At 53.0% G+C, this 22,780-nt stretch overlaps 1 protein-coding gene and 1 long non-coding RNA gene across 2 annotated transcripts; one reads left to right on the top strand and one right to left on the bottom strand.

Annotated features, from left to right (window-relative positions):
- The first annotated feature begins 26 nt into the window (after nucleotides 1-26).
- LOC121830283 (uncharacterized) lies at nucleotides 27-4,787 on the top strand. Its single transcript, XR_013043574.1, has 2 exons — nucleotides 27-1,181; nucleotides 4,440-4,787. It is a non-coding gene; the product is annotated as an uncharacterized LOC121830283 (long non-coding RNA).
- Nucleotides 4,788-6,704: 1,917 nt separating this feature from the next.
- On the bottom strand, nucleotides 6,705-22,452 carry Ucp3 (uncoupling protein 3). Its single transcript, XM_006982146.4, has 7 exons — nucleotides 22,299-22,452; nucleotides 15,771-15,990; nucleotides 15,110-15,311; nucleotides 14,701-14,901; nucleotides 13,634-13,735; nucleotides 13,050-13,230; nucleotides 6,705-10,241 (listed from the first exon to the last, which is right to left on the bottom strand). The coding sequence occupies exons 2-7, from the start codon at nucleotides 15,894-15,896 to the stop codon at nucleotides 10,127-10,129; spliced, it is 927 nt and encodes a 308-aa protein (XP_006982208.1). The 5' UTR covers nucleotides 15,897-15,990; nucleotides 22,299-22,452; the 3' UTR covers nucleotides 6,705-10,126.
- Between the last annotated feature and the right edge of the window lie 328 nt (nucleotides 22,453-22,780).

The following is a 22,780-nucleotide window of genomic DNA, read 5'->3' as shown; positions in this document are numbered from 1 at the left end:
ATGGAGAAAAACTGGAGAAGTGGGAGCCTTCAATCAGCAAGACGAGACAGAGGAACTCTGCCGGAATCTAAGCCAAAAGAAGAGAAGAAAGAAGTCCTTCAGGAACAGCATCCCCTGGCCTCGCTCCCTGCTCACCACTACCTACCCCTGTCCACCTTCCCTAAAGGCACCAAGGAGGTCTCAGGGGTTCTAGGAGAACCCTGGGAGAGCTCCAAGAGTAGTCAGGTGGGGTCTGGGAAGCAATTCCTGCCAAGGAGCCGAGATTCAGTGAAGGGCTTCCTCTTACTTAGTGTACGGACTATGGCTTCCGGGTCATCCTGAGACGGCCTCACAGCCACCAACCGGCTCCCGATCTGCTGGCACAGACTGCAAAGAGCAGGGCCACATTCCTGTTCTGTGGGTCTATCCCAAGGGCTGACAGAAGTGAGGGAAAGCTCGGCCAGAGCAGGACCTGGCACGGCAAACCCCACAGGCTTTTGTTCTGGGTTCCTAAGCAGGGGAGGTTCGGGCTGGTGTGTAATTACTGAAGGAAGGAAGACGTGTTAATTCCATCCTTGCTAGCCCCGACAGCTCAGGCCCTGGGCCTCCCCGGGTGCAGGTTCACAGAGGTCACTGGCCACCCTCTCCAGGCTCACTGGCAGGCACAGGGCAAGGCCAGGAGGCCCGGGGCAGCCAGGAGGCCTGTCTGTTTTTCTGCAGGGCAGGGAAATTCTCGGTTCTCGGTGGCGGGATGGGAGGTGCAGGCCACAGCCACACAGAGGACACAGATACAGGAAACCAGAAGCTCCATTTTGTTCTGAGAGTTGGAACACCACCCTCCTCACTCAGTGCCCCAGGAGGAAGTGAGCCCGGCCCCCAGTGGGGGAGGGTGACCTGCTTCTTCTTCTTCCCTACTTTCGCTTCTCTGATTTCATTGGAGCAACCGCTCAGAGCCCAGCTTGATTGGCTGTCTGTGTTGCCAGGGCTCAGGAGGAGAGCCCCGGCTGGAGGAGGGAGGATGTGGTGGTAGTCACCTGTGAACCCAGACAACCATGGTAACAAAACAGCTTGGGACAAACAGGGCCGCCAGAGCGACTCCCCAGAACAACGGGTTCAAGAGCGCCTCGGGGGCATCGCCGGATCCACGTGCCTTTGAGTCTCGGCCCCTGGGGCTCAGCGAGACAGACACCAAATGGCAAATGGTAAGGGTGGAGGTGCTTCTGGACTCCCCAGGGGGGACACCCCCTTCTCCACGGCTTTGACTCCACAGCTCCTACACGCACAGAACCCTGAGAAATCCTGAGGGCAGTCCGGGAGGCAGCTGCCCTCCCTGTTAGACGGACGAGCTCTCAGACCCGGGTCTGCGGGCTCCAGAGCCCGGGTCCGCGGGCTCCAGAGCTGCTCCGTGGTTCTGAACTGTGGTGCCTCTCTCCTCTCCTCCTGTCTTCTCAGTCCCAGGCTCTGCCAGGGCCCTTCACAACGGGAACCCGTTCACGCCCATTAAACAGTTCTGAGATGCTCCGAACAGTCCCCTTCTAAGCATCAGTGACATGAGACAGGAGCCCATGGCATTTCGGCCTGATCTCGAGCTAAGGGGAGCGTGGTGTGAAACCCAGAAAGATGAAGTCTCAGTTGCTTTCCAAACCAAAAACACGTGGCTCAGCCGCCATTGTGAGTGCTGCTTAGGGGTTTCCAAACCCCTTGAGGGTTGGGTATAGAGGCAAAGATCACCTGTACTAAAGCTCCTACTACAGGTAAAACCCAGGCCTAGAAAGCTAACTGTGCTAGGCATGGTGCTGCATGCCATTAGTTCTCCCTGGCCTTGGGAGGCAGGCAGATCTCTGAGTTCAAGGCCAGTCTGGGCTACATAGGCCAACCAAAGGCATGTGGTGAGACCCTGACCACACCCAAACAAAACAGAACAAAACAAAACAAAACAAAAACTGTTTTACAGGACCAGACAAGTAACCACCAGAGGTAGTAAAAAACTCACACCCAATTTCTAATCTCACAGGGATGGTCCAGGAACTGAGTCTGGTCCCTGGCACCCATATGGTAGAAGCTGTCTTCTGACCTCCATCAGCATGCCCTGGCCCCCACGTCACTCACACACACACACACACACACACACACACACACACACACACACACACACAAAACACAAACAAATACACAACCAAACGCCCAATAAGCTCCTGCCCCCTCAGCTGCTGACTGCCAGGGCCCCCCAGAACCAGTTCCGCCCCACTTGGGTTAGGCTCTGCCTTTAGACACCGCAGTCCGCCATCTTTGAGGGCCAGAAGGTGACCAGGATGACAAGTGCTTACTGAACTGTGAAGAGCCACTTGCTAGGGTGGAGGAGGGTATTGTGTGATGGTCCTGCTGACTGCAGCCCCAGGCCCGAGAGGGGACCGTGGGCTTCCTTAGCCTGGCTCTTACCTGGTGCGGAGCTTTGAGGTCTCACACTGAGGCCTCCAGGATCAAGCTTCTCTAAAGGTGTCCCGTTCTTCAAAGCTGCCAGTGGCTATCATGGCCTGATCCCCGCGGTTTTCCATAGAAAGTGGCTGGGAGACGGAACTCTTAAAGATCATACTATGTGTCCTGTGGGCGAGAGGCAAAAAGCCACGTTTAGAAAGGGATGTTCTCTTTGCAGGACCACAGCCTACAAAGGACGGGTCACCTGCCACACAAGCCCTTTCAGACAGCTTCGCTGGGAGGGACCCAAGGCCGGTTTCACTTAGGGCAGCCAGGATCTAGTTAAGGGCACCCTGGGGCAGAGCGGGGTGCCTGGACTCAGGAGTCTTTCCTCCCACACTGGGTGATTTCCAAAGTTCTTTCCCCACAGTTGTGGAGATAGGCAGCCTCGCTGTGCTGGGAAACAGTCTCTTGACTGTTGAGCGGAGCACTGTGTCTCTTTGTGTGCGGTCATGATAAGGCCGGCTCAGTCCCTCTGTGTCCCTACTCCCACCTCTGGCCTCCGGCAGATTGGAGAGTCTGACAGTGGCCAATTAATCTCCAAGCCTCCTCCAGGCACAAACAACCCCAGAAACAAGAACAGGCTTTAGGGCACATGGCCCAGAGAAGCCTGGTGACAATCGGTCTGGTCTTCGCTGACGTGGAAGGTGTGCGTTGCATGTCGTCCCCCACCCCCACCCCCACGCCCCACGCCGAGGGGAAGGAGTGGATGCATAAAGGCTAACCTACAACCAAAGGGACGCCAGAGACAAAGAACAAAGAGACTTAGTAGGAGGGAAGAGACAGAAAGGAACAAGAGAGGGCAGGCTAGGACTCCAGGGAAGGGAAATCAAAGGGCAAAGAGAGATGGAGAGGGAAGGAACAGGTGAGGCCGGCGCGGGGCTGGGGCCACGCTCACCGGACCGCAGGAGAACACGGGAGTGGGGGGCGGCTGTGTCCGACGGCGGCGGGCGAGTGACGGCTGCCCAGGAAGCGCTCGATCCGAAGGCACTGCGGGCGGGGCTGACAGTGGCTGCGAACCCACGGCTGCAGAACTTAAGTCTCGCGGGCGTGGTCGGGGCGTGGTGTGGCCGGGGCGGAGCCAGGGTGGCCCACTCTCCCGGGTGAAGGGGGAGTTTCCATCCGTGGTTGTGTGGGCGTCTAGTGTCACCCCTGCTTCCGCGAGGGCAGATGGCCGTGTGGGTCCCCCGGTCTCCCCAGAGGGTCCCGGCCTCTGGTCCCCAGGCCTCCACTCTCATTGTGAGGATAGCCAGACTGACTGGCCCCCTGCTGTGGCTCGCGGACCCCCCACGCCCTGCAAGCCACCTGCGGACGGGGCGGAGCGCGGGCTCCAGGGACCGGAACCACCCCGGGCGCGGCGGTGGGGTGAGGCTGGGGTTCCCGCCTTCTGCCGCTCCCGTCTGGTCCCTGGGGGCCCGGGCACCTAACGGCTGGGGTGGGGCGAGTGCACCCGGCCTCACCTCCTCCTCTCTGCACCGACCGCAGCCAGGCCGGCGCCCCGCAAGGAAGAGGGCAGAGCCCGGGTGCTGCATTCCGAGCCCGGGGGATGACAGGCTCAGCAGGTGTCCACGTAGGGGTGACGGACACGAAAACAACACTCGAGCCCTGTGTCCGCGACCAACGTACATTGTGAGAGGAGGAAGCAGGTCTCAGTTGGTCTTTGGACTGTGTTCCTGCTTTGGTACTCTCGGGCTTTCTTCTTTTGTTTTGATTCGTGTCTGCCCCAGAGACTTGCTTTAAAGAAGTTAGCTCAGGGCGTGGAACTCTTTTTGCTTGCCCAGGAGTTAGGCGCCCTAAGAACAGGAAGCGGGAACCAAGGACCCGAATATCCTGTAATAGAGGCTCAAGTTGGTTTGGGCTGCTATGGAAAGTGCAGGGGGAGGAGGGGGTTGAGTGAACCCGTGTAGAAAGCAATTATTATGCGCCAGGTAGGCGAGGACACCTCATACAACCCGCCCAAACTGTCGTTAACCTTTATTTTCCAGGACAGGAAACTGTACCAGGCCCCCAGACCTTAGCACAGCTGACTCCATGATGGAAGTACCATTCAGGCTGTAAAACTCAGAACCGAGCTGAGCACCCAGACAGCACCACCAGCCAAAATGGAAATAAAGACCTAATCCATCAAAGCCCACAGTTCTTCACAAGTCTCTAAATAGACTAACCTTGTTTCTCGGCTTCTGTCGTTCTGTTTCTGGTTGTTTTTGTTAACTGAAGTATGTCAACTCCAAACCGTTTTTTGTGCTTAAAAGCTCACCCAGAGAAAGGTTCAGTGCTACACTAGGATAGCTACCCAGTGTAGCTGGCTAATAAAGACTTTCTATTGGCCTGTCGGTCTGAGCAGTCTTCTCCAGTGGATCCCCCACAACAAAACCAAATCCAAAGAGATGAAATCCCTTGCCTAATGGCACACAGTGGCACACTCTGGCTTAAACTCTGGCCACTTGGAAACCAGGTAGATAATGTTCTGTCCGTCCAAAGCAGAAACAAGGATACAGAAGGTAAGGCAGAAAATGATTTCCATCACTGTGGCTGGAGTCACCTGGCTGGTCAACTTTTGCTCTGGATTCTGACTCTGGCTGTGGTGAAGGAACCGCCAGGATTCTTGGCGAATTTGTGGTGGAGAGGGAGATCAAGATGGATCCAGACTAGGCTGTCTGGCCAGTGAAGCCCAGCATCCTCCTGTGTCTGCCTCCTCAGCATTGAGATTATTCGATTGTGGGAGTGCAGGGGATTCGAACTCAGGTCTCCATGCTTTTGCCACAGAGCACTTTACTGACTGAGCCATCTCCCCGTCAGCCCATGCTTCTTTTTATGTGGCCCAGGTTTGAGTGGACCTGGGAAGTAGAGGCTGTAACCAGTGTGGTTCTCTTCTGATGGCTGAAGCTGCTGGGTGCGGCATTCGGCTACTTGGTCAGTACCTGCCAAAGCCTTCGCCTATGTTGGCTGTAGTGGTAACGGCCTTGGAGCAAACCCCTGTGTCTGCCCCAAAGCAGGCGAGATCAGAGCCCAGTTGGAATTGCTACTGCTGTCCCCAAGTCTGGTAGACATGTGAGCCATGTTGCTGCTACTCCTCAAGTGAAACAGGTGGTAGTGGTGTGTGTAGGGGGTGGGTGGGTGGCGACACACACAATGCTTTGACCCAACCATTTTTGTGGAGACTGTAGGATGTGTCAGCTGCACAGCCGCTGCTCCCAGGACTCCCCCAGATGTTGTCATGGCAGCCTTGGCTACTTTTAAGATCTCACAGCTGCCCAGGAAGACCTTGACCCATCCAGTGGTTTACATATACAATAGCTCCTGGCTTCTCGTGTGTGTGTGTGTGTGTGTGTGTGTGTGTGTGTGTGTGTGTGTGTGTTTATGTGCCTGGATTTGTGGATGTGTATGCTGTGAGGGTGGGGTGGACAGGATGGGTGGGTGGGGTGGTAATAAGCTATAAAAGGAGAAAGGGGACCATGGCAGGAGAGAAGGTTTTAAGGGAGGAACAAGGTGACGGGGTGGTGGTATAGGGACTACTGATGGCCTGAGCAGAGTGTAGGGAGGACGGAGAGAAGAGCAGGGGAGGAGATCAACCAAACTGAGTGCTTTAAGAAAAACACCAAAATGCCTGGGTATGGTGGTGCATGCCCTTAGTCCCAGTGCTCCTGAGGCAGAGGCAGGTGGATCTCTGTGAGTTCAAGGCCAGCCTGCTCTACAGAGTGAGGGCAGGGCTGTTATGCAGAGAAATCCTGTCTTTAAAAAAAACAAACCCCTGAAAAAGAAAAAAGAAAAATGCCAAAATGAAGGCCTTTAATTCCAGTGCTTGGAGGGCAGAGGTAGAAGAATGGATCTCCGTGAGTTCAAGACCAGCTTGGTCTATATAACAAGTTTCAGGACAGCCAGGGCTACATAGAAAGACACAGTCTCAAAACAAACACACAGAAAAGAAAGGAAAGGAAAATGCCAATGTTTCAATGTTAATTTAAGTATCTCTCTCTCTGTGAGATATATATATATATATATATATATATATGTATATATATATATATACACATACACACACACACACATATTTATATCCTCCCCCCCCCTCCGGAGCTGAGGACCGAACCCAGGGCCTTGCGCTTGCTGAGCTAAATTCCCAACCCTAAAAATATATTTTTACTCATAAGATTTCCATAGTCAGTTATCATCTATGGTATCACCATTGTTATTGAATCTAGGTTCAAACTAGTTTATTTCTGCTTGATATACTAGAAGAATTTGAGGAAAAGCAGATTTCCTTTTTTTTAAGGTTTTATTTATTTTAAAGTGTGTGTATGTATGTGTGAATGCACAAGTGTGTATGAGTGGAGGCCAGAAGCCTTGGATGCCCCCAAAACTGGAATCACCTGGGGTTGCGCACCAAACGGATTCTGGGACCAGAATTCAGACTCCCTGCAGGAGCACTGTGTGCTCTTAACTGCTGAGCCATCTCTCCAGCCCTTGGGTTTCTTCTGAATGTCTTGACTGAGGGTAGACATATGTTGGTTGCGGGGTCACAGAGCCCAGGAGTCCATCTCCCTGGTGTGTGTGGGGCTCTGCTGTTGAGTTGACCTTTTCATGAGTTCACACCAATTCCTAGACACCGAAGTTGAAGCCAGGACTACAAGGGTGGGGTAAACAGTCTTTGGGGTCCCAGAACTAAAGGCCCGTAGATGTACCAGTTTAATGTCCTCTTTTAAGAAGTGGGCAGAGGGTGGAGATCAGCTGGGAGGGTGCTTGCCTAGCAAAGTTCTGAGTTTGACTCTCAGAACAAAACAAAACAAAAAGCCAAAGAATTTGCCCAGGGGTCCTCAGACTACTCATCAGTTTTATCTTCCTGCCTCCAAAAGGCTGGACTCAAAATTTCTGGGATCCTCATCTCCATCAACATCTTTCAGGTTAGGCTTGGTGAGACACTCTTGGAATTCCAAAATTGGAGGGGCAGAGGCAGGAGATCTGTAGTTCAAGGTCTTCTGCTACATAGTAAATTCAGGCCAGCCTGGACTACGGGCGGACTGTCTCAAAAACTAAACCAAGACTACCCTAACCTCCCAGTTCCTCCTCCCCCTTCTTCTCCGCTCGCCCCTCCTCCTCCTCATCTGCACAGTCTCCTAATAACACAGAAATGACTAGAAGACAGTTCCTGGCCCCCGGGGACTTGAATGAGAGAGCAGTTTAACAGTGATTTACACATGTCAGTCAAGTCAACAGGAAGAGGGCCTTCTAAAGGCAGGTTTTTATTTGAAGGCTAGGAGAGGCATTAAGTCAAGGTAATTTCTTTTGATTTTGTTTCAACGATCTAGTTACAGTTGAGACTTGGGCATGCCAAGGTACAGTTTTTCTCAGTGAGCTGAGTCTGGGCAGGAAGGAAGAAATGACATTGCCAAGCTCCTCCTGTATTTTTAATTTTTTTTGTTTTTGGTTTTTTTTCCCAGGGTTTCTCTGTGTAACAGTCCTGGCTGTCTTGGAACTCACTCTGTAGATCAGGCTGGCCTTGAACTCACAGAGATCCACTAACATTTCTCTGGGAGGACACTGAAAAGCAAGGGCTCTCTGTGGCTAGGTGGCTAGTACAGTGAGGTGGGATGAGGCCTGGAGACTGACTGGTTCTTCTCTTTCTTTTTTCTTTTCCAGACCAGGTCTCATGTGTCTCAAGGTGACTTTGAACTTGCTGTGGAGCCAAGGTTGGACCTTGAACTCCTGATCCACCTTTCTCTACCTCCTGTGTGCTGGCATCACAGGTGATCGAGGCCATGTCTGGTTTATGTGGTGCTGAGGGTCACCCTCAGGGCTCTGCATGCTAGGCAAGCGCTCAGCCGATGAATTCCATCTCCAGCCTGGAGCCCCTTCTGACGTCCATCAGAGCCAACCAAGCTCCTAAGAAGCAGGCCGAGACTGTACGACACTGGAAGACACAGCTGGACAGATGTGCACTGTCTGAGTTACTTCTCCATTGCTGTGATGAAACACCATGACCAAGACCACTTAGAGAAGGGAGTTTTATTTGGGGCTGACAGTTCTGGAGAGAAAGAGTCCGTCTTGGTGAGACATCTGGCAGCAGGCCTGGTGGCTGGAGCAGCCCCTGAGAACTCACACCCCACACTGAAAGCAGGAAACAGAGAAAAACTGGGATGCCATGAGTCTCTGGACTCCCAATGCCAGTCCCCACAGCACACTTCTTCCAGCAAGGCCGAATCTTCTAAGCGTCCCCAAACAGCCCCCAACAATGGGGGACCAAGTATTCAAATGCCTGGGACATTTGGGGGGCATCTCCTTCAAACCACCATATGCAGTTAAACTTTCTTTCCCCCATGTATTCCTTGTTCATTGTGTTTGTCCATGTATACATTCACATGTATGTATGAGCATGCCTGTGGAGGTCAGATGGTAACCTGGAAGAGTCAGTTCTCTCCTTCCACCTTGTGGGGCCCGGGGATTGAACCCAGGGAGCCATGCCATCGCCGGATGTGCGGTCTTCAGCTTGGAAGTTGGTCCTGTGCTTCAGGACTTCCTCTTGTAGATGGAGGAGGGGCATTGTCTCTGCAGCCAAAGGCAGTGAGAGAGAAGGAAGTCCAGGCGAGTGGAGCCGGCCGGGAGTGTGGCCACTCTGACAAGCGGGGCTTGAGAAAATCTGTCGGAGAGAGAAGGCAGGAAAGCAGCCGTTCTTATTTCCCTTGAGGTAGGATTCTTTTAATTGAGTCAAAGCAGTTTCCTAAAGATTCTGGGTCCTGCTGCTTTGGACTGATGGACAGGTAGTGCCTCTTCTCCTGACCCACAGCCCTTTGCCGTTACCAGGCAGCAGGGTTCCCATGGGGTCAGTCATCCGTGGTCCTCACCATGCTGGTGTGCATGGCCTCACCGCTAAACTGCATTTTCGCCAGGCTTCCTCTCTGGACAAAATCTCTCCTAGAGCAGTGTGTTCGTGTTTACATTTGTAGACAGGCATTGTTCATATAAAGTGCTTCCCTGCCCTGCTCCTCATTCGATCCTCCCAACACCCCGAGGTAGACAGGCAGGGACTGTTACTCACTGTACATCCTCCATCCTCCAGTGTCCCGGGTGGGCCCAGCTGGACCCGCTTTTATGGGCCCAATGTTTTCTTTTTCCTTTCTCATTTTCCCAGAATCTTAATAGAGACCACTTGGCGGTCTCATTACAGAAGGGCAGATGTCCTCAGGTGACTGTAAAGGCTGTCGTCATAGTTTTGTGCTGAAGATGAAATGTCCCTGGGGCGTTTTAGGTGATTCCACTACACAGTGGGCTGATCTTCCCAATGCTTGCAGCCTTTCCGCGTCTAATCCTACATTTCTGGGGGGTTGGCAAACCTCCCTTTTGTCCAAAGGAATCGGATTTTCTTTTGCCTAAATGTTAGGCATCCAACCATAAGGGCTTTAAAAATTAATATAATTTAATTCCCATCAGGTCAGTGCAAAACAAAGGTGTTTTAGGACAAAACTCGGAAGACTAAAACTTTCCTCCTCTTTTAGTTCAGTTTCTTGAATCAACAACAAGTGCAGAGTTCTGTAATGTGTGTGGGCCTGGGTCCTCTGGGTCCACTGGGTCCTCTGGGTCCACTCGGTCCATCGGGTCCGCTGGCAGAGAGCCGCGGTTTCATTCTCTTCTAGGCAGCCTTTTACGAGGAAACCACCAAGTAGCCCGCTTGCCGTGTTCAAAATGGAGATTCCCGCAATACCTGGATTTTCATCAAGGCCCGCTTCAGCTGCTCGTAGGTTACAAACATCATCACGTTCCAGGCCCCCAAACGCAGAAAGGAGGGCACAAACCTGAGGAGAGAAACGACGACCACGTGAGGAAGACCGGGCTGGGAGGGAGGCACAGGCACACCTCCTGCGCTGTCGCCAGGCCGGCTGAAGCTGCTTGTCACAGTTCTTTCCTGAGATCCGTTTTGGTTTTGCTGTCTCTGCTTGAAGGGATTTTGGCAGGAGTTGGAATCAGAAAAGGAAAGAAAGCTAACTTTAAGGCAGGTTACCGTGTGGGGAAGCTAATTCTCACAGGTCTATGGGCTCACTCTGCTGGTTGCAAGTCCTTTTTGGAAACTGAGGCCAGAGAGGCTGAGGAACCACAAAGTTGGTAAATAGCACTGTGGAGTTGGGACCCAGTCTGACCCAACTCATCCTGATGCTAGGGGTGTTGGGCCGGTTTACACCCAGATTTCCACCCAGAGAAGGCCCAGGCCAGGACATCAAGAAGTGGATGAAGGGCAGGGTGGAGGGAGCGTGGTACCAGAATCAGCTCCTCTCCAGAGAGCTCTGCTCAGGGAGGACCCTGGGAGAGGGGTCCACCTATCTGTGCTTCTCACAGGCAGGGGGGAGCCTGGCCTCTGGTCCCTCAGGCCAGCCACTCCCCCTTGGTTCCTGGAGGATCAAGTCACCATGCCCTGATGATGCCAGGCCCTCTTCTGTCCCTTTAAACACATTGCCCTTCCCTTAGCTTGGGTTATCTTTCTAGTCTGAAGGGTTGCTCTTCATGCTGTGGGATTCAGTTGGGCATGGCAGCCATATGCCACAGCATTTCCTTTGTGGGGGAGAGTGTGAGATAAGGCCTTACTATGTAGCTCTGGCTGGCCTTGAACTCAAGGCCACCCCTGTTTCAGCCATCATACCCAGCTTGTCATGGCTGTTCTTGAACCTTCACAAGGATTATATCACTGTGGCAATATTATCCAAACTTGGGAGGCGAGTCAAACCTGGGCTAAAATCCTGGCTCCTCCAGCTCCTCATCTTGAAGTGAGGACAGTAAACGCTGGGTGTGTGGCATATGCCTGTGATCCTGGCCCTTGAGAAGTGGAGGCAGGAAGATCAGGGGTTTGAGGCCAGTATAGGCAACAAGAGACCTTAAAATAAAATAAAATAAAATAAAATAAAATAAAATAAAATAAAACAAGCCGGGCGGTGGTGGCGCACGCCTTTAATCCCAGCACTCAGGAGGCAGAGCCAGGCGGATCTCTGTGAGTTCGAGGCCAGCCTGGACTACCAAGTGAGTTCCAGGAAAGGCGCAAAGCTACACAGAGAAACCCTGTCTCGAAAAAACCAAATAAATAAATAAATAAATAATAAAATAAAAAAAATAAAAAATAAAATAAAACAAAAGAGAGAGGGTGTAGCAGTACCTCCCTTCAGGGTTGTCACATGGTTAACCGAATCCCTTACAGAGTTGTCACATGGTTAACTGAATCCCTTCAGGGTTGTCACATGGTTAACTGAATCCTCGGGGGACAGCACCTATCCCTGCTCGGTCAATGCCACCTACTTGTCTATGATTCCTCGAGGGAGGCATAGGGCAGAGCCTGGGACACACATAATGTTCAATAAAGGTTTGTCAAGTGAAAGAGTAAACTGAGGCACTAGCTGAAAACACCCAGGCAAACAGTGCCAGGTGACAGGTTGAGTGTGTTATTTCCAGACATGAGAACTTCCAGTGGTTTCTGTTTGTTTGCTGGGTTCAACTAAACACCACGCACCAGGAAATATCAGCTAAAGGCATTCCTGTGGGAGCCAAGCCAAGACCTTACCAGTGGGTAGGAAGCACCACACGGGCGTGGTCTTGGGGCTGGGGCTCTGCCATGTTGTGATCTTGGACAAGTTACTGTTTTGAAGTGCATTGTGGGGACTACTACCTAGTGCAGAAGGTTGCTGCAATACCCTATATAAAGTACCCAGCACATGGCTCAATGTAGGGACTTGGCTTCCAAGATGATGGTGAATAACCTGCACTATTGAATGCTTGCTCTGTTTGGATCTTCGGATGATAAAAAATGGATGAGCTGACAGTCTCAGCTCCAAGGAGCTTGTGCGCCGCCAGCGTGAAGATGAATTGGATTTTGTAAGGGGGAATTACCGTAGCAGCGGATCAAATAGTATTGCTGAGGCTCATGGACAGGAGGGGAAACTTGCGTGTGACATTGTGAGGGTGGAGGAGGCATTTGGACAGTCTGCAAGAGTGCCTGAGGTTTAGATTATGTAGACATTGAGGGAAGGCCATCCCTGTGGGCTATGGTGCTGCACGCAAGGATGCATGCCCCTTGTGTGCCCTCGGACTGAGTTTGAACCCTGGAATCCATGTAGAGGTTGAAGGAGGAACCAACTCCACACGATTGTCCTCTGACCTCCACACACGTGCTGTGGCACATACACACACACACCACACACACGCTAATGATGATGGTAATAATGATAACTCTTTTTAAAAATGCACAGGGACCCTGTGTGTTGGTTAGGAGAATGGTACCTTATGCTGCAGTGTGTGTGGTGGTGAATGGCCAGGGCAGCAGGTGTGGAAAAGCCCCCTACCCGAAACATTTGGGGACAAATAATCATTTTATCTGGCTTTGGCCTACTTTTTCTTAGAAAGGCTTCTGTTGTAGGCACCTGGGGTAAGAAAACCCCCAAAGCCAGGTGTGGTGGTACAAGCCTATAATGCAGCATTAAGAGGTGTAGCCAGGGGGATCAGAATGTCAAGGTCATTCTTGGCTACGTAGTGAGTTCTAGGCCAGCCTGGACCTCATGAGGCTCAGTCAGAGAGAAAGAAAAAGGGGGAGAAGGAGGAAAGAAGAGAAGAAGGTGGCCGCTTACCCTTTGTAGAAGGCTGTGGGGCCCTCCTGAGCTACCATCCTCAGCATACAGTGCAGAGGGCTGCGGTACCTGCCTGGGGGAGCATTCATGTATCTGGTCTTTACCACGTCCACCGGAGAGGCCACCACTGTGGCACAAAAGCCAGCTCCGAAGGCGGAGACGAAGTGACAGGGGAAGTTGTCTGCAGAAGGGGAGGGAAGAACATTCCAGGAATGGAGCATGTGCGCACGCTTTGCAGACGTGGTCACTGTCTGTCTCCAGTGCAACCTTGACCTTGACCTCTGGAGCACAGTGCCCAAGGCTGAGCTCTTGGTTAGTCTTAGCAAGCAAGAACCGAGCATCTCTGAGTAAGAAAGCTACAGAGCTTTTTTCTTTTAGGCAATTGAAGTCAGAGAAGGCAAGTGGCCATCACTTATGGATACACTGAGTTTGGTGCTGGCCCTGGAACCCAGGCTCTGGCCTGGAGCCCAGGCCTCTTACGTCATCACAGTCCTGAAGTGGGCACTGCTACCCTCTCTATCTTTCAGGGTCCCTGATGCCTCTGAGTGGCACCCACTCCTGTCCCCCCCCCCGCCCACTCTCACCAGTGAACAGGCGAGAGTCCAGCAGCTTCTCCTTGATGATGTCATAGGTCACCATCTCAGCACAGTTCACAATGGCGTTTCTCGTGATGTTGGGCCACGTCCCTGTCAGGAAGGCAGCGGGGACTGATGAGTGCAGTGCTCCAGCTTGGGGACAGAGCCCCCCAGCAGTGGTCTCAGCCAGGGGACCACACCTCAGCCAAGCAGATCCCACTTCTGGGGTTATCAGCCGTTAAGCTCCTGCACCTTCACAAACGGACACCCACTGCGTGGCTGCATTTGGAGCACAATTTGCACTCTGTCAAAATTTCAACGTGCCTCCCTGAGACCCAGGAGCAGTCAAGTCAGGAAAGGAAATGTTTCATGGAGGAGGGAGGCGGAGCCCCTAGGACAGTGACAGGAGGTGTGGCAGGGCGCTCAGAGACAGGTGTCACCCAGGAGAGGACAGGCTTGGCGTGAGTGGGACACCAGCAAGAGTGCATTGGCAGCGCTGTGACTTGGGCGTCCTGCCCTTAAACGCCACAGGGCCGTTTTTTTCTCCTGCAAGGATTCATGGGAGTGGTGGTCCAAGTGCCGGAGGGATTCTGGCGATTGCCAAGGGCGTAGCACACAGGGAACGCTACAGCCTTCACTCCCAAGGAGTCCTCTCACACACCTCACTGCAACTGGCTGCACGGCTGTGTTCCTCCATCCTCTGTGTCTCCCCTTCCGTCTCTACACCTTGGTCTTGGAGACCAGCTTTTTTCTGGAGCCAGCTCAGCCTCTCCCACCTCTGGCCTGCCTCCTGGGCCCCTGCCTGTGATCCAAGCTGCACCCTGGCCTCCTTAGCTCCTCTGCGGTAAAGCCCTGAGGAACGGATGCTCTGTGTTCCCTTCTGTCTCTCTCAGGGTGGCCTACGCAGGTGAGGACTGGTGAGGTGAACAATATTTGAGGTCCTGTGGCTGGTGTGTGAGGTATTGTTATTTGGGCGTTCTTAGGGCATTGAACCATGCTTTGGGAGTTCCTCCTTGCTGGGTTCGCTGTCTCAGCCCTCAGGGAGGGAAAGCTCTGCCCAAGGGAAAAGTGTTTACCTTTCCACAGGCCCCTGACTCCTTCCTCCCTGGCGATGGTTCGGTAGGCATCCATAGTCCCTCTGTATTTCCTCTCTCCTCCAGTTCCCAGGCGTATCATGGCTTGAAATCGGACCTTCACCACATCCGTGGGCTGGGCACAGGTCACCGCCATGGCTCCCGTGGTGCAGCCTGCCAGAATCCTGATGGCGATGCTGGAGTCTGGGGAGGGCAGAGAGAACCGGGAGTCCTTAACACGGTCAAAATCTCACCAGTATCTGTCATCAGCTTCCCCATGCCCAAACCGCCTTGCTGGACCACGCCATGCCCTCGACCCACACGCCAGCTGCCAGCCGGGCTTCCCGCCCACCCCTGTGTGTCCATGGGTGCCCCTGGGTGTCCCTGGGTATCCACTGGTGCTGGCACTCACGGTCCGCTCCTTTGGGGGTGTAGAACTGTTTGACAGAGTCGTAGAGGCCGATTCGAATGGAGGCAAAGCTCATCTGGCGATGCAGGCCCGCAACCAGTCCGCTGTAGGGGCTGCGGGGACCCTCGGTGCGCACCATGGTCAGGATGGTACCCAGCACGCCGCGGTACTGCACGCTCTGCGCCCCTGGGTTCTCCCCCTGGATCTGAGGGACAAGCATTGGGCCTGAGGAGCTGATGGGCGGCTGGGGAAGGAGCTGATGGGCGGCTGTGTGTGCAGGGCCCCTGCAGGGTCTTAGAACTAGCATGCTTACCACAGCGGAGTGTGCAGTGTGGTGCAGTTCACAAAGCAGCTCTCACTTACGTGGCTCCTCGGTACACCAGAGGGGCCCGTTTGCTTTCCCTATTTTTACAGTAGATGGCTAGAGGCTCACCCAAGCCCACACCGTTACTGCCTTGCCTTTATTTTCCATGTTATGGCTTACAAAGCAAGGGTAAGCGGTACAGAGCCCTGTCACATCATATCAAGGCATTTGGATTGTTTTGGTCCCGAGGGATGGCGGTGGGGACAAAACAGGGCAGGGAGTGGCCTTCCCCTGGCACATGCTGTGTGGAAGCAGCCCCTTCTTCCTCATGAATCACAACCGCTGGCCAAAGGCACCCACCTGCAGGCGGACCTTGGCGGTGTCCAGGGGGAAGGTGAGGAGGTCAGCGAAACAGGCAGCAGTCCCGGCCCCCAGGAACTTCACCACTGTTGTGGGAGGCACCTCTGATGGCTGAAGTCCAACCATGGTCCAGGTGGGATGGGCCTGGTTCCTTTGGTGTCTATTGAGGTCCAAGGAGCGAGGTTGCCTGGCAATCCTTTGCTTCCGTTTCTGGAGGCAGCTGCAAGAGACGGAACAAGGGACACATGGCGCCTAGGCTGTCTGGCTCTGTCCTGTGTCCAGGGACCCCGCAACACTCTGAAGGGGCTTTACAAAGCGAGAAGCCTGGGTACTGCCACACATAAGATGCCTGAACTTGGCCCATAAAAATCCTGCCTTTCACACCTAACAACCGCTGTCCCCTGCACAGGGGTTGAGGGGGGACGCTGACTGGGCTGTTGGTCACTGAATGGCTGAAGAAACGGAGGTCCTGGCAGGCAGCAGGCCTGGTTCTGACTCCACCGGCACCCTGTCCTCCCAGGGTCTTGCTGCCTCCTCTCTGGTCAGGCTCTCTGAGGTGCCCCATGCCTCTTTCTCAAACAGGGGGAACATTCCTTGTGACCCAAGGAAATAGTCATTCATCCTGGACTAAGCCAGTTCCCCTTGAAAGGACGCCTTAGCCCCGCCCCCTTTAGTGAGCCCTGCACTTAGGGCCTGGTGTAAGGCAAACCCTCTACTGCTGAGATACATCCCTAGCACGCGCTCTCTTTTCCTTTTTTCAATTTTTAAAATTTTTAAACATTTTTTTAATATTTTATATATGAGTGCTCTGCATGTACACCTGCAGGCCAGAAGAGAGCATCAGATCCTATTGTAGATGGTTGTGAGCTACCCTGTGGTTGCTGGGAATTGAACTCAGGTCCTCTGGAAGAGCAGCCAGTGCCCTTAACCTCTGAGCCATCTCTCCAGCCCTTATTTATTTATTTATTTATTTATTTATTTATTTATTTATTTATTTATTCATTCATTTATTTGAGGCAAAAGTTTCACTAAATTTCCCAGGCCGATCTGAGATCATCCAGCTTCAGGCTCTTGAATGCTGGGATTCTATGCCTGTACTGCCATGCTTGACCTGGATACACCTCTCTCTATATATAAAAGAAACAGAATCCTCGTCAGTTCTTTTTGCTCCCATCCCTGCAGGGTTTCCTGACTGGTGGTCTGTTGGTGGACCTGGGCCTCGCGTACTTGCTGCTGAGCTCTCTATTTCCAGTGGCTGAGGGCGGTGGTCTGACACATGAACACCTCTGCTGTCTGGGGTGGTTACGACCGCTCTGCCTAGCTTGGGTCCTGTACCCTCTCAGGTCACCAAGAAACCCTTCTCAGATGAAGACAAAATCTCAGGAGAATCTCAGGTTAAGGCAATACACACACAATGCTAGTGTGTGCATATGTGCATGAACACACACACACACACACACACACACACACACACACACACACACACACAGAGTTGTGTGCTCATGAGTAGACCTGTCTTTCTGCTGGTTACCCAGGGATCTTTTGATGTCAAGGGCTCTATTTAGTCTTAGATGTGCAGGGAAACTGGTGTACCATCATGGGTGACCCTATGTTCTTACGATTGGATTTCTGGGCATCAGGCGTTCTGTGTTGAGGCCATCTCTTGGCAGTCACTGGTGTACTAACTCAGACACTCTCTTAGTGTGCTCAAGTCCTGCATCCGTCAATGACCCATCCCTAGAGCCAGGGCCAGACTCATAGAATTGTGAACAGTGTGCATCCCTTCCCTACAGGGCAACAGGATTCAGGGCCAGGGGTTAGGAAATCTGGGCCAATGAGAATATATATGTATACATGCATACACACATATGTGTATGTGTGTATACACATACATACACATATATATGTATATATATATATCTTAGTTCATCAATAGTGAACATTCAGGTATCAAAGGGTAGGAGCCAGGTCAGGTGATTTCTCAGGTCTTCTCTCAGGTCCGCCATATATCACTCTGGTTTCCTCTGTGATGCCATCCAGTCTACACATTCAGAAACCGAGGACTCGGGCTTGCTCTCTCTCTCCCTGAACAACCCTGTCACTGGGAAGGAGCTGGTGTGAAGTGAGGTGACTATTGGCTGGTCAGCTATTTCTTGACCACCATACCAGGCACTGGCAAGCTGCAGATGGAACAGGTTTGGTTGGCTCTGTCTTCATGGGGTTCGAGTTCCAGTCAGGAAAAGGAACAGGTAATGAAGGAGGTGGGGCTGGGTAAGTCGGATACAGACTGAGACTGGAACTCACAGCTGCAGGGTTCGGTCTGGAAGCCTGGGGCCTAGTGTAGAAGATTGGCTTTTGGACTCTGCCTGGGGAAGGACTGAGGCAAAACTGAGAATCAGTCCCATTTTCCTTTTTCTTTCTTTCTTTTTTTCCTTCCTTCCTTCCTTCCTTCCTTCCTTCCTTCCTTCCTTCCTTCCTTCCTTCCTTCCTTCCTTCCTCCCCCCCCCCCTCTCTCTCTCTCCCTCCCTCCCTCCCTCCCTCCCTCCCTTCCTTCCTTCCTTCCTTTCTTTTTTCTTTTTAGTTTTTTGAGACAGGGTTTCTCTGTGTAGCCCTGGCTGTCCTGGAACTCACTTTATAGACCAGGCCGTCTTTGAACTCACAGAGATCTGTCTGCCTCTGCCCCGCAAGTGCTGGGATTAAAGGCGTGCACCCTCCCCAGCAGCTCCATGCTTCTCACCCTGCTCCTTTTCTTTTGGTATGGCCTCTTGTAGCCCAGGATGTCTTCAGATTCTCTATGTAGCCAATGATGACCTTGACCTTCTGCTCTTCCTTTCCTGTCTCTGTATGCTAAGCAAGCATCTACAGTAGAGCTACATCCCTGGCCCTGACTGTTTGCATCTTAAGGACCACTAAGCTCTAGACGGAGTCATACACTGAGTCAGGAATGTTGGGTCTAAACAGTAGAGACAGGAGCTTTTCCCCACTGGAGACCTACATCCAAGCTTTGATCTGTCAGAGCCTGTTACTCTCCTGGTTGTAGACAGTCTGCTGGTTCCTCATTTTATCAAGAACAGAGTCTAACATCTTGGTCATGGTCTACAGGGCTCTGTGAGGCTCCCCTCCCCCCACTTTTCTTCCCATTCACACACTGAGCTTCAGCCACGTGGGCGCCTTTGGATTACATCATCTGTTTGGAGTACAGTTCTCTCGGACACCTGCAGATTGCCTGTCTTCACTTCCTTCACGTTTCTCCTCAGATGTCTCCTCTTTAGAAGGCCTTCCCTGAACTCAAATGCTAGCTCAGTATCACTCTCATCCATCTCAGGGCACCAGCCCCACCTCAGCCTCGTCTACTGCTGTACTTTCCTACTCAGGCACACTGTCTCCAAGAACAGGGCCTTACTCACCTACAGCACTGTGTTTGTTGAGAAAACAGCTGGCGACATTATTGGAGGATCCCCCCTCATATCTGTCTAATTCCACCCTCACATCATGTCACGGAGCTAAGCCAGGGATTCAGCCGGTGAAGGCCAGCACTCACTGAAGCGACAGGGCTCTGTGCTTGGCTTCAGGGAGCAAAAACCCACCCGTGAGAGCTGCCTCTGGAGCGTCTCCAGCAGACTTTAAGGGCTGGCTTAGACAGTGCCCACAAATAACTGTAGTATAAGCTGAGCTGTGGTCAGCATAGACGGGGAGGAGCTGTCAAGGGAAGACCATCCTTTTGCTTGTAAGGGGCACAAGAGGATTCATGCAGGCCAGGCCTGCAAAGGGCTTTTGGCGGCTGCAAAAATGAAAAGGATAGCCCAGGAGAGGCAGAGGCCTGAACCTGTAGGGCGGCGGTTCTCAGCCTTCCTAATGCTGTGACCCTTTAATACAGTTCCTCATGTTGTGGTGACCCCCAACCATAAAATTATTTCGTTGCTACTTCCTAACTTCAATTTTACTACTGTTATGAATCACAATGTAAATATCTGATATGCAGGACGTCTGATATGGGACTCCAGTGGGGGGTCGGGACCCATAGGTTGAGAACCACTGCTGTAGGGGAAGCCAGGGCTCAATGGAAGGGCAGAACAGGAGGACCTGGCTGCTGGGCTGTGGGGCCCCTGCAGTGGGAGCTTTCCACACGTTCTCTCTCTTGATTCTCCACACCTGTCATGAAGGGCAGCCGAGGCTTGGAGACATTAGACTGCTCAGTGTAGCCAGCCCCTGGCATCCAGGCCTGTGTTCAGCCTATTTTAGGCTCACAATCACTTCGGAAAAAGCAGGGCAGTATTTAAATCCAGTTTACAGATGAGAAAATAGAGGCCTGTGGTGGAAAGCGGTTGACTGACCACTGGTCACAGAACTCCGATCTAATTGTTCTGATGGCCAAGCCGTGAGGCTGTCATCTCTACACCACCCACGGTCTAGTCAATGGTAATCTGACTGGTAATCTAGTGGTAATCTGGCTACTCGTGGTTTTGTCTGAAGCATTCAAAGCAGTTACCGAGTGCTTCATAAAACCAAGTAAGTAAGTCTGAGAAGGCTGGGTGGATACCAAGGTCCACTAATCAGATGAAGTTCATGGGCCCAGAGAGGCTAAAATCTGCGTGGGTGGGTGTGGTCAGACCTCGGCTCTCCAAGCTCTTCCTTCAGCCCAACTTCTTGTCTGTCTGGGTTGTAAACCGTGACGAGCCCAGGGAGGGGACAGGTTCTCTGGAGAGCGAGACCTGAGGCCTGGGGCCTCGGAGCCACCTTGGCTGGGGACCAGCGGTGCAGGTGCGTCAGGAGAACAGTCTCCACTTGCTCGGGCCCCATTCCCCTTTGCCCTACAGAAGAGCAGCCAGGTCTGGCTCCTTCCCAGCAGGGAGGTACTGGGTTCCCTGCCCAGGCCTGGAATGTACTGTGGGAGCAGCTGACTCTCCTCATGGCATGCTGGTGGCCTCTTCTTCCCCCCAGCCTTGGATCTGCCTGGAGAGCTAGGCTGCTGGATGACTTGATAGCATGAGTCTGAGGCTCACACAATTGGAGAGGCCCCTGGGGGTAAGGTCTTTAGTATCCCGTCTTCAAAGCCTGTCTGGGGGCCACTCAGGTGCTAGCAGAAGAACCCCATGTTCTGCTCTGCTTTGGAAACACTGAGGTGAGAAAGGCAAAGGACCCAGGTATGGTCACTGTCAGAGACACGGGACTCCAGAGCACTTTCTGCGGGAAGGAACATCGGGGGGTGGTGGTGCGGAGCTGGGTCCTCCAGAGAGACCCCTCGAAGGAGTTTTCCCTGCTGAGGCCAGATGTGTCTCTGCAGTGTTTGCTTCCCTGGCAAGCAGGGCTTCCCTCCTCAGCCCATGCCGTCCTCGCTACCTCTGACTCTACTGTCTTGTAGCATCGCCTCGTTCTCTGTAACTGTTCTCGCTCCGTCGGAGCCTCCAGAGCAGGGAAAAGATCAATTGACCCTCCTCCTCCGTGAAGACTGTTGAAGGGACGGCCGTAAGACAGCCCAAGGAGGGCCAGCTGGCCCAAGAATCATTCTTCTCAAAATGAGGAGACGGGAAGTGAGGTCAGAGATGACCTCAGGGGCCTTTGGTAGAGGGCTGCAAATGCCAAGGTTGGACGTAGTCTAGCGGAGAATGAGGAGGGGCTGGGCGGTCGATGCAGGCTGGTGCAGGCATCAAGGATAGATCAGAAGGGGATGACAGGGCTCTAAGACCAGGGAGGACGTCATTGGAAAGGTGCTCACAAGAGACACGAAAGCCTGAACTTGGTCAGGAGCTTGCAATTGGTGTGCCCAGTTTGTGAAGGAGTACCTTTGAGCCATCCATCAGAAATAGAAAGGACGGGCAGACATACCTGAGTATGTGGGCAAGGCTACAAAGGCAGACATAGTAGGAACCTCCCTGAGGTCAGGGTTCCCCAACCTCCTTCTTGCTGAACCTCATTTGTTATTTGAGGAAGCCTCAATGTGGGCAGCAGACATTGGCAGCCAGCTCGAGGTGCAAGTTCTGAGCGATCCTCATCCTTGTAGCTCTGCCGGGGCACCCAGAGCATGGGATGGACGCTCCAGTCTGCAGGGCCCATTCACGTTTGCTGAGTGTCCTGCACTCGGCCCAAACCAACTCCCTCCAATAAAGCACCTGCATCTGCCTTGAGACGCCAGCGGGCAGAGAGACCACAGGCTCTAGAAATGTCCACCACACACCTGGGCCAGCTTCAGGCCAGCGGTGCCCTCCTCATCTCTACCCAGGAAGGGCCCCAGAACCTTGGCTGGAGAGGGCTTCGTCCTCTGGGGGGATCCTGGGCCAAAGGAGAGGGACACAGCTGCGATCTGTAAAGTTCCAAGAGAGGAGCCAGTGGGACAAAGGGGAGTCCCGGGGGAGTCAGGCAGATATGGGAGCCTCCCTGGGGCTGCAGCTCCTTCATCTTGACCAGGTGGGGCAAGGCTGGATCACTCTCAGCGGCAGTGATTCCCAGCAGCTCCTGACTGTGAGCCTCCGTGGAAGGGAGAGCAGGCAGAGGGGGCAGGGGGAGCCGAGGAGAGGTATGGGGTCTTACCTGTGAGTCTAGCCAAGGTAGGTTAGTGCAGGGGCTCCCTGGGGCTCCATTCCAGGGGTAGCAGCAGGATCTGAGGGCCCCTCACCATTCACTGTTGTCTGCTGCCTCTGGCTTGCTCTGGCCTTATGTACCAGCTGACCTGAAACCTAATTCTGAGAAGCTGGTTGACAGTCCGATCACTTGACAAGAGGCGGGCGGCTGAGGGCAGGGTGGGGAGGGAGCAGGGAGTTCCAGATCTGGCTTGGCTTCCTGGACCTGGGCCTCTTGAATATGGCTCCTTTGGGCTTTCAAGCGGAGGGCTGCCTTGGTGACCAGGAGATATGGGGTGTGTGCACCTGCACTTGCCACAGGCCGAGGCCTCTTAGGACAGGGGTTCTCTGAGGTCTCTTCTTACAAACAGCAATGATGATAAGCATCATCTCTTGGTGCCCATTAGGTGCTTGATATTTTAGACACATCATTTCTATTTCCCTCAACCCAAG

Source organism: Peromyscus maniculatus, chromosome 1, assembly GCF_049852395.1.
Source record: "Peromyscus maniculatus bairdii isolate BWxNUB_F1_BW_parent chromosome 1, HU_Pman_BW_mat_3.1, whole genome shotgun sequence".
Taxonomy (NCBI): domain Eukaryota; kingdom Metazoa; phylum Chordata; class Mammalia; order Rodentia; family Cricetidae; genus Peromyscus; species Peromyscus maniculatus.
Note: the sequence above shows the minus strand (reverse complement) of the source record. Positions and strands in the feature narration are given on the sequence as shown.